Below are 12051 nucleotides of genomic sequence, written 5' to 3' on the forward strand. Positions count from 1 at the left end.
CTGGGTTGTTGTGTTTGGAACTCAGGTACCTCTTTTAAAAAATGTGCCCAATAATCCTGGTTACTGAAAAATTGCAGTAATGCAAGGAACACAGGATAGTCAAGTCCTCAGAATTTGTAGAAATTAATGTTTGGGTCACTCATCAGATAAAGAATCCTGTTCAGCCCAGGTGCTAAAAACAAGGGTAAGAGTAAGGGAAAGATGGAATTGGTAGCAGAAGAAAGCTGTAATAACCAATTTGGGTTTTCTGAACAATTAGAGCACACGGAATTTAGCAGCTATATTTTATGTTGTATCTATTACAAAAAGCATTGGCAACAGCAAATATTTTAGATTACAGTTAGAAATGTAACTGAATTCATATCACCTGTTGATGCAGTAGGTGGATGACACCTTCCTCTCTCTCATTGCTCCATTAAACTCTCTTTAATTAGCCAGTTTGAGTATACTATCTATTTATATATCTACATAATCATGACTTTGTATACCAAATTGGAAAATAATAGCATGATTGCAGTTATAGGGTCCATGTCTTTATTTTTTTTTTGAACCTCAAAGTAGCAGTGATTTATTTACAAAATATGCAATTTCACAGAAACAGATTCACTTTATACACACAATCTTCATAATTACACAGAACCATGTAAGTGTTGTCAAGTGTCTGGCCTGGTGAAACCCAATGGGAGGGGCTCGCTTTTGGAGTAACATCTTTCTCACTCCTCACTTCATTAGCCGCCAAGCCAACCAGAAACCTCTAGGTGACTCATGACTAATTTGCAAAAAAGATGCTGATTGCAACTGCCCAGAGTTCAGTAGAAACAAAACCCAAGGTGTCTTCTTAGACACCACCCACAGGGATGGATGTGTTAAAAGAACAAAAAGGAAATCAAGACAACACAAATTGAGGTATTGAAAGCCTTCCAGAGGTTGAGATTTGAACCTTCTAAGGGCAATATAGCAATCCCAGGTAAAGTAGCGTGTGTACATTATACCATGATATTAAAAGCAACACAATTTTGCAAAAAATGAAATAGATGTTTAAAGTTATATTTTTTCCTCAACTTCATGTAATAGATAATGTTCATGAAAATTGATGTTTTACACCATCTGTGGTCAATTCAATAACGCTTTAATAAGCTGGAGTACATGGCTAGGTGAAGGAATTAACTGTCATGTCTTAAAAATATCCTTCAAGAGAGAATAATTTTTATAATAAAGATGTAATTTTCATAGCATAAGTTAAAATAAAATATAAAATGTCATAGTTGGAAATAAGGGAATTACTTTGAATCAAGGAGGAAAGTAACTATATATACTTAAAATATTTTGTTTTTATGTTTGCATTCATTTTATTTTCCTATAACTGCTCCAAATTTACAAGTTAATGCCTAAAATAGTTTTACACATTTCACCTTCACATTAAAAACCAAGTAAAGCCTTAAGGACTAATACGGAAAATGTAAAAAAAGATAATACAAGCATTACCTCACAATCCATAGTACTCTCTAATACAATTTGTCAATGTAGATGAAAATATCACTTCCATCAAATCTTCATATTAAAATTAAAATTTAATATGTCATTATGGACAGAAGGAGGATATAAAACTGGCTTGAGAGTATTCTATATTAATTTTCCACCCTTAACTTCTTGGGTATGGCAATTCATGCTAAAAGTCAAATGAGAGTCATTCAGATTTCTAATCATTCTTTGTCTTTTATGTACTACATCCTAGCATTTTAAAAATATCACACTTACTCTAGATTTTTTAATGATGATTTATGAAGCAAAGAAAAGTTTCAGAGAAAATCCAATGACTACATTTTGAAAGTTAAAGAAACAAGGCATGTTTAAAGGAAATATAAAATACTCTAACAGCCAATTTTCTAATAAGCATAATATTTTCAAGCTTAACAATGGCAATGTTTGTTTTCCCACTGAGGTCCCAGCCTGGACACTCTATCAGTTGAAAAGTACCACAGCTTTCATCTCCTCTATGGTAATATCAGCATGTAACTATGGTATTTTACTCGATTTTCCACTATCCAGGATTAACCATAATTACTGAGTTAATAATTATAAAATTAAAAAGCATACAGAATCTATAGAATAGTTGTTTCCTTACTTCAATAGCTTGAAATAAAAGATTCTTCAGTTGATGGTGCTACTTTCTGCCAAGTGTGTAAGGCTAAAAAAAGGAAGGGCCATATGCATCTTGCAAGATTTATCACTTATTCAATGTACACAAATAAAAATATTGTTGAGCTCATTCCTAGCTATGTACCAAAGCTGTAAGTTATTCTGTATTACTCTATAACACTTTCCTGAATTCTTACATTTTAGCTTTCTTCTCAAAGAGTCAGAGTCACTTACCAGAGTGGGTCCTGAGGTGTCCTGTGAGGGCGTCCCTTCTTCTACAGGCATAGCTACAAAAAGGACATTTGAACGGCTTCTCTCCAGAGTGTAACTTTATGTGTCTCAAAAGGTTGCCCTTCTGAGTAAAAGAGGCTCCACACTGGTTACAGTGGAAGGGACGTTCACCTGCCGAAAGGAACAGAGGTGGGAATGATCGAGTGGGTTATGTGTAAGGGACCAATCGGCTGTACGCTACTAACTGGCGGCGGTTCTCTGTGCTGAGAATCTTCTCCCTCCTCAGACTTCTGAACCTTTTTCTTCCTAAAATTTGTTAATACTGAAGCCTTAAACTTTAGGTCAAGCGCAATTTCCTCTCCTCATACAATTTTACCGGATTCCTGTTACTGGCTCAAAAGAATCAGTAATCGCGTGGACCACGGTTTGAACAACCAAGTGCCATCACTTCACTGACTTTACTGGTTGCTTTACATAGAATATTTAAAACCTTACAATGATATTACTAATTAGGCATCTATAATTTCAATGTGCAAATGAAGAACTTGAAGTTCAAGTATCAAAGTATCTGATTATAGTTATGGAGCTAAGAAGTACTCAAACTGATAGGAATCTTGCTCCGTTGGACTACAAAATCTTGCTCTATTGAACCATGCTCTACCTCTTTTAATATTACAGAAATTTTGAATTGGAGTTGAATTTTGAATCTTTAGTCTAACTCTCTGATTTAGCCTACGATTTTGTCCCTGGGGTCCAGGTTACAATGTTCAGTATCACAGAATCTTCCAAAAGTAGTCCAGGCCCAGGTCTCTCCATTCTCTTAGCCACCAACGGTGAAAGCTTTGGCAAAACTTCCTGACATAAACAGGAAAAGTCCAAAGAAAATTATTCATCCAGATATTTCCTGTATATTCTTTTTGTTGTGAAAATAATTTGGGAGAAACATTTTCCCTCTTTCCTCCCATTATTGCACACTGCTATAAAACTGTTAAGTCAGAATTATCAGTTTAGTCTATTGTCATCAACTGGCTGTCACTAAGGTCACTGAACATAAAAACGTATAGTATAGTTTATAGAATATAAAAACGTATAGCATTTAGGGTCAAACGACGAAGAAAATACTATTATTTTAAGTTTGCTGATCTCTAAAGATATTCGTGAACTAAGTTATAAATTAATATGTACATAGTACAAAATAGTAACGTTCAAAGTTTAGAACGGATATAAAATTTTAAAAAATGCTCTTTTGGTTTAACTGGACTATTTTCTGTACTGGAGGTCAGATGAAGATTGCAATTTTAATACTTAAAAATTTATACTGAATTCTCATGTTTTATATCTTTAACTGAAACATTTGAAAATAGTGAAAAATGAAACCTCATTATTTTGGGGGAGGCCTTTAATTAATGCAAACTCAATGATTCCTTCTGTTAAAGGAAGCTAGGAGTCATAAAGAAGATAAATTGGCCATTTTCTTGCAGATGCCACTGCACATTCCATCACATAGATTTGTTATAAAACCTAAAGAAATTAAAAAATGGATACATCAGGTGTATCTCAAATTCTGTACTATTTTCTCATTTTGGAACTTTATGAGATACATATCCAAAAAAGAGTAATCTATGTGTTCATGTAGGAAGGGTAAAACTTTTTCTTACAAAATCTGGAGATCTGAATTACGTTTATAAAAAGGCCTTGTACTAGTGTATCATGAAAAAAATTATTTTAAAGTCACCTTAAATTTTATCTTATTTCATTTGTTTGATTCATTTGATGAAATTGACAAATTAAATCAACACTAAATACAGCTTAAAAGAGAAATACTTTACAAAAAAACCTCTTATATTAAGTCTTACAAAGTAATCAAAGTTTGAAAATAAATCTAAATTTGGTAAACCTTATACACATATGCACACACACACACACACACACATAACAATTTGTTGGCTTTTTCTTTCAATGAAATCGCAGTCTACAGCTCTTAAAACCAAGAATTTCTACTTCCCACTCCTGCCATGGAATTACTAATAAAAAAGAATGCACTTTCTTCATGAGAATTTTTATACCATAGGAAAATAGCAAATGCAAATTATACTTTCCCTTCCAAATAATTGATTTTACTTTTGAAATCTGTCTGGGTCTTCCAGGAAAGTAATAAATTAGTATGCAATAACTTTAAAATGAATTAAATCAGTTTGGTGAACAAAAAACATTTGAAATCATGTTTGCCTTTAGAAAATACTCCTGTAACATGCTTAGATTTTCATTAAGCCTCCTACAATTGAAATATTTAAAAATTCCTAATTTAGTGTACCGAATTTGTCATTCCAAGTAATGCTAATCAAAAAAGAAAAAATAACAAGGATAACTCTCTTTAAAAAGAATTTTGAAATTCACCTAATTGAGTTTATGAGACCAATGGCAGGGTAATTTTATTTTTACATTAAAAAATATTCCAGATATCTTCAAATATGTTTTAACAGAATTGCATCTGAATTTATATGATCATCCTTAAAGGGGCAGGGGAAATGAAAAGGGTTCTGGGTATATTAGGAAATACTATCTGTTGCTGAGTGTGTCTTAGTGTGGAGTCTTTTGCTAACTATATTCCCATGGCCCTGAGAAATAAAGGCATGATGAAGATTTAGAAACCCTATTCCCATTTTTGATAAGAGGAAAGAAGCAATCATAGTAATGCACTTTGATTTCAGCTGGATGAAGCTTTGAGAAATACTGATCTACATGGATTAAGTCTTGAATTGGGATTATGAGAGACATGTAAAATGATCTGATATTTAAGTAAAAGGTTCATATATTGTGTCTGTGCCTTGAAACAACATATCTCAATTACTTTTAAAATAATTTGCTTTTTCTTTAATAAATAGGCTTACTCAACTAGTTCTTTTCAAATCAGTTGAGACTTTGCCTGAAAAATATATTAATCATGTTCTTCCGATACAAAGAAAAGCAAACTTCGGGAAAACACCACAAAGGTAGGGTAGGCTATTGTATCTGTGATCACCAATTCCCCCATGGGTGGGTACAAAAGTCTGGATTAACAACTTTGAATCCAGGAGAACAATTAATATGTAGACATGCTATCATTCATTTCCGTTCTTAATCTGCTTTTTTTTTGTTTTTGTTTTTTGTTTTTTAAATCTGCTAATCTGCTCAAGGACCTTTTTTAGTTATTCCCAGAATGAAGTTATTTATTTTTATTTTAAAATAAATTGTATTTCACTATTTTATGTACTTTCATGAACACATTATTTCTAGGTGTGTGTTTAAACATTCAACTGAAATACAAGTATACATGCATCAGTTTGCTTTGGTGAATCAACGACAGGGTGTCTCTGTGTTGAATGGAACAACCATCTAAAAATATGAAAAATCCCATGTACCTGTTGAGAGGGCCTTGGAGCAAAAGAATGATTCCACAAAGCTACAATGTACACAAAGTTACAAAGATGGGAGTACTCTACCCCAAAGAAGGGCAAAGTTAAGGACAGTCTATATTCCTAATGGTCCACATCAGTTCATGTTTAAGCATGAAGTGATTTACTACCCCTACTTCTTTTACTCTGCCCCTATCGCAGTGAAGAGTGCCTGGAGTATCCGATGACAATATTACCTGATTACCTACTAAAGTAGCAACACCAAGAAATAACACCAAGCCATTTACAAGACACTGGAATTGGCACTTTAGTAGAGTTTGAAAGAGAAAGAAGAAGAAGTGAATTAGATATGATACTCCACATCATTTTAGTAAACTGGGTGGTTGTTGTGTATCTTTTTCTACTATCCATTTTATAATGGATATTGTATGACACACAAATATGTTTCCCAAAGGCTTTATAAGGATTTAAGACAGTGCCTTGTACACTAGCTATAAATAATTGGTGAAAGGGAGAAATTCTGAAATGAAGACTGTAGTTCATGGCATTAATGAGAAAACATTTCGTTAATGACTAGATCTCAACCACATTTTTTCAATCTAGTTAAAGTTAAACACACACACACACACACACATAAGACTTTGTATTCTCAAAGAGTACTAAAAGGGAGTTGAAAAGGTCATGATCTATTCAGATGTATAAACTGGGTCATCAGAAGTACATATTAAAAACAGCTATTTTTTAAATTTTAATTTTTTAAAGATTTTATTTATTTACTTGACAGACAGAGACAGTCAGAGAGGGAACATAAGCAGAGGGCGTGGGAGAGGGAGAAGCAGGCTTCCCTCTGAGCAGGGAGCCCGACGAAGGGCTCAATCCCAGGACCTCGGGATCATAACTGAGCTGAAGGCAGACATTTAACGTCTGAGCCACCCAGGTGCCCTAAAAAATAGCTACTTTCAAGGTCAACATGTGTGGCAGGTATCCCGAGCTTCTCCATGAATGGTTATTAACTTTAACAAAAACTTTCCAGATCTGAGGAAAGTAAAATTTTTACAATACTCCAATAAACACTTATTAACAATAAAGTTCATCGATTTGCAACAGGACTTTAGTTATTTTGTCCATTCTCCTTTCCTTTACTAGTTGAGTGAATCCCATATTCATAGAACTTGTGGAAATCTGTATAACTATTTTAGGAACATTTTCTGTGTCAATTTGATGATTTTTCAGAATCAAAATAATTTAACTCTACTACAGTTGTAAATATTAAATAAGCAGTAGAGTCAGTATATAATTACTCTTGTGTTTACAAACCAACAACCCTCATAAAAAGCACTACAAATATAGTGGAACATTGATTCACCTAAATATTCAAGAGAGTACACTCAGGTTCTTTGAATTTTCTTGGCTCAGACCATTAAAAGGTTTATTAGAAATCTTACAAAAAATTGTTGCTAGTATATTTTCAGCCTTAAAATGCACACTCTGTGCAATTCTACTGAAATTGACTAGTTTATATGTTGCTAGAAGGGGAAAGTTACACATTTGAATGGGTGTTATATTACTCAGTACAATCACTGTGAGATAATGAATACATTATAACTTTGTAGAACTTCTTTTAGAACTGCGGTTAACATTACTTCATGAGCATAGAAGAAAAGTAGACTCATTATTTTACAGTCTTTTCGTATTTTTCTCATTGAATACCAAACTTAATCTTTTAACTTTTCTAGAATTTTTTTTAACTAAGGGAAAAAACACCTGCACTAGTTATATAAATATTTTAAAAATATGTTTTTAAAAAGGAAATTAAAAACAAAACCGAAAGTAAACATGTAGTTGTAGAATTAGAATGAGGGTACAGGATCCAAACCTGATGATTTTGATTAAGATAACACTGATTTTAATGTGTAACTCCTTACTATAATTTTTAAGCCTTATAATCATATCTCATCATTAAATGTTGGTGCATTAAGATACCAAGAATAGTACATTTCAATGAAACCAGCCTGGGCATCAGGAAACCTTGATTTTAGCCTCATAATGTCCTAACTACATAAGGGATAATGGACAAATCACTTGACTGTAAATGTGTAAATGAGAGATTTGGGTTAAAAAGACTTCAGTGTACCTCATATCTCTCTTGTTTTAAGCACTCACAAATTAAATTGATTTATCTCTCTTCCAAAGAGAATCATATTTTAAAACTCTGGGAGTATTAGTGATTAATATTTTGCTATCTAACACTACTTTGCATTATAGGTAAAGGTACCATCTTTAAATCAATTTTCATATGAACTTAAACCTTTTCTAACAGTCAACCATCTGCCTTTCTTACACATAATCTCATTTGTTTTTTTTTTTTTTTAATTTAAAAGACATTTTTGTTTCATTTTGCCAAAGGATTTGGAGGGATTTAAATAAGGCCTTCCTCTCATTTAGTTGTTTTTTTATGTTACTCAAATGTCTAAAAGTATATCTTAAATTAATCGGAGGCCTCTTTCTTCACCCTATTACCTGATCACACATTCCTACCAGCATACCCACCACCCTTGGCTATACTGCACCCTCCGTATCTCTTGCAGGAGTTATAATAAAAAAAATTACAGGAAGATGGTAACATCCTCAAACTAGGGGAAGTATCTGCCCAATACAGAGACCCATGATGGTCAGAGATTGATTGGAAATTGTATTCTAAGAAGTTAACCAGATAAGGTGAAAATGATCCACCTCTATATAAATGCATGAGTACCATTTTATAGTATAAACTCGTAGCTAGCAAACTATATTACCTGCCCATGGGTATGGTAAAATATGTATAGAAATACAAAAAGATTAAGTTACACAATGAGATTCTCCTATACCTTTTGAACCCTTATCCTATTATTGCTATATTAAGAAGTGTGGAAACTGAATCCCAAACTTCTTTTCTGATATGCTATTCAGATTTGAAGGCTGGAAGTCAAGACCCAGGCTACTCTCTGCTTTTCAGCAATCCAATACTAGCAGAATTCTGAAAAGGTGGTTTCACCACTGCCACCCCTGAATGAAAAGGAAAGAGAATAGGTGTCAGGTAATATCAACATCAGATGTCACAGGCAGTCATCAGGTTATTCTTTCAGCTGCTTACCAGTGTGACTCCTTTTATGTACCATAAGCACATTGGGCCCAATGCAAACCATGCCACAGACGTCACATTTCAGTTTACCATTCGGAAGCCGGATTCCTCCCTCGCCTTGAAGCTCCTGGACTTTCCTGTTGTCGGCCACCTCGCTGCTCTCAATTAGGGGTTCTTCTAGGCCGCTACCTTCATCATGGCCCCTGATCTCATCTTCACGGCTCAGGGGTTTCCTGTCACACTCTTCATCACTCTGCATTTCTAGCTTTACTGAATTTGCTGTAATTTAAAAAAGAAGAAATGAAGGAATTTTAAATGCAGGCCGTGGTGTCACCTACATCTCTTCTCCACCCAGTCCCATTGTACGAACATGGATGGAAATCACCAATGCGACATTATTTGAGCGACTTCGGCATCAAAGTGAAGATGGCTCAGAAAAGCTCTAGTAAACAGAATGACACTTTATTTGTACACTCATTTCTTTCTTTAACTTAGTTATACGCGTTTAAAACTAGTCCTTAATTCTGGTATGGGCTTTTGATTTTGTCGCTACCGAGGCTCGGCATTGTGTATGAGACAAGATTAGATATTGCTTAACCCACTGAGCCAGGCTTCTCCTTAACAGTCATATATATATATATATATATATATATATATATATATATAATAAAAATATTATATATTATATTATAAAATATATATATTATATATTATAAAAATACACAAACAATATATACATAATATACATACCTATATATATATATACAACATACGCATACAACATATACATATATAACACTTCCGTCTCACATCAGAATACTTGTGTAAACCTGCTTCAGAGCTGAGCAGGAGAAACAACTTGGGATCTCAATCTAGCAAATGTCTTAGATGTATGAAGGCATACCGTCAAGGCAAATATCCTAAAATCAGCTTAAAAATGTATATTCAGTGAAGAGCTATATAAACGTAGGGCAGAGTGCACAGACTTCACATGCTCTTAAGCTACTCTTTTTTTATATATGAAGAAAATTCTCTACGGAACATATTAGTCTGCAAATCAAAGTATTCCAACTTTAATCTATGCACACCAAAAAGCAATGAATGACAGGAATGGCATAGCATGCATGCACGCACTTCTGACTGTTAAGAAATTTAATGCCTTCTGTTTGCTGTTTTTGGATCATCCCACAGAAATGTTGGAATTTTGTTAGCACAGCCCTCATTCTGGATTGCTGACAAAGTCTTTTCATAAAGCAGAAACAGGCTTTAAATGAATACCAGTTTTTTATCCCCTGATTTTGAAAATTCTTCAGAAATCATATCAAAGTTCCTGTGCAAAACAAATTATTTGGTACTACTTGAATGGAGGAAATACATTCGTAAAAAGGAAGTAAGTTTTTTTGCTGCAATTTTCTTAGAGAAACCACGCATTCTGTTGATTTGTCATTAGGACTTTAAACAGGTAGTGCTATCAAAATGGCTCTTCCCCTGCTCCCTTCCCTTGGAACTCCCCTAAGAATAGAGACAGCATGGGTACAAAATGAGATCACTGCATTTACTCCAAAGACCATGGCTGTGACATTTATTATCAGTATAAACTTGAACTAATTATTTAATGCCTGAACCTTTTTTGTCTTTTGTTTGCAAAGCAGACATAAATTCAAATCACAAAATGAAGTTTAAGTAGAATAGTTCAGCTTATTAGGAGTGAGGATCCTATAACCAGACTGCCTGGATTTGAATACCAGCTCTGGCACTCCTTGGAAGCAGTGTATCATTTTATAAGATGAATAAGTCCTCTATGTACTTTATAAAATGAGGATGATAATAGTACCCACTTCTCAGGCTGATGTAAGCATTAACTGAGCAAATACAGAAAATGGGCTAACTATTATTTTTTTGGTGGCAGTGCTTTATTTTTTCCATAAAGTTTTGTAAAGATCAATTATGGTATGTATGGACACTACTCTGAGATGTACAAAAGAATATATAGATTTTTTTGCCCCATTTCTAATAGAAAATCTCCTACACTGAGTTTTATTCTACTTACAAATTAGTACCACTTTACCAGTTTTTGAGAAGAGGAGACACGATACTTTATCCCTCTTCATTTCCCCAACATGTTCAAATAATCTGTGGCCTCTAGGAGGTGTTCAGGCAGTATTTGCCGTGGTGTTTCAGTAAATTAAGAATTTTCTTTCTTTAGAATTTTTTTTTAAGATTTTATTTATTTATTTATTTATTTGACAGAGAGAGAGAGAGAGATCAGTGACAGGGAGGACACAAGCACAGGGAGAGGGAGAGGAAGAAGCAGGCTTCCCGCCGAGTGGGAGCCCAATGAAAGGCTGGATGAGGGGCTCGATCTCAGGACACTGGGGTAATGACCTGAGTGGAAGACAGATGCTTAATGACTGAGCCACCCAGACACCCTAAATTAACTCCTTTTCTTTTTGTTTTTTTAATTTGTTTATTTTCAGCATAACAGTGTTCATTGTTTTTGCACCACATCCAGTGCTCCATGCAGTACGTGCCCTCCCTATTACCCACCACCTGGTTCCTCAACCTCCCACCCCCCCGCCCCTTCAAAACCCTCTGGTTGTTTTTCAGAGTCCACAGTCTCTCATGGTTCATCTCTCCCTCCAGTTTCCCTCAACTCCCTCTCCCCATGTCCTCCGTGTTCTTTGTTATGCTCCACAAATAAGTGAGACCATATGATACTTGACTCTCTCTGCTTGACTTATTTCGCTCAGCATAATCTCTTCCAGTCCCATCCATGTTGCTATAAAAGTTGGGTATTCATCCTTTCTGATGGAGGCATAATACTCCACAGTGTATATGGACCACATCTTCCTTATCCATTCATCCGTTGACGGGCATCTTGGTTCTTTCCACAGTTTGGTGACCGTGGCCATTGCTGCAATAAACATTGGGGTACAGATGGCCCTTCTTTTCACTACATCTGTATCTTAGGGGTAAATACCCAGCAGTGCAATTGCAGGGTCATAGGGAAGCTCTATTCTTAATTTCTTCAGGAATGTCCACACTGTACTCCAAAGTTAGAATGCACTAACTTGCATTCCCACCAACAGTGTAAGAGGGTTCCCCTTTCTCCACATCCTCTCCAACACACGTTGTTGCCTGTCTTGCTAATTTTGGCCATTCTAA

The 12051-nt window shown here is 34.7% G+C and overlaps 1 protein-coding gene across 7 annotated transcripts in view; it reads right to left on the reverse strand.

Annotated features, from left to right (window-relative positions):
* Positions 1–12051, reverse strand: part of IKZF2 (IKAROS family zinc finger 2) — a 157814-nt gene that overhangs the window by 44509 nt on the left and 101254 nt on the right. For 6 of the 7 annotated variants that reach the window (XM_046019252.1, XM_046019251.1, XM_046019256.1 and 3 more), the window contains 2 exons: positions 8899–9165; positions 2374–2541 (listed from right to left, as the gene is read on the reverse strand). In XM_046019252.1, coding sequence (XP_045875208.1) covers positions 2374–2541; positions 8899–9165 — 435 coding nt within the window. The remainder of the gene's footprint in view (positions 1–2373; positions 2542–8898; positions 9166–12051) is intronic. The other variant, XM_046019253.1, reaches the window with a different exon arrangement.

Source organism: Meles meles, chromosome 9 (assembly GCF_922984935.1).
Source record: "Meles meles chromosome 9, mMelMel3.1 paternal haplotype, whole genome shotgun sequence".
NCBI lineage: Eukaryota > Metazoa > Chordata > Mammalia > Carnivora > Mustelidae > Meles > Meles meles.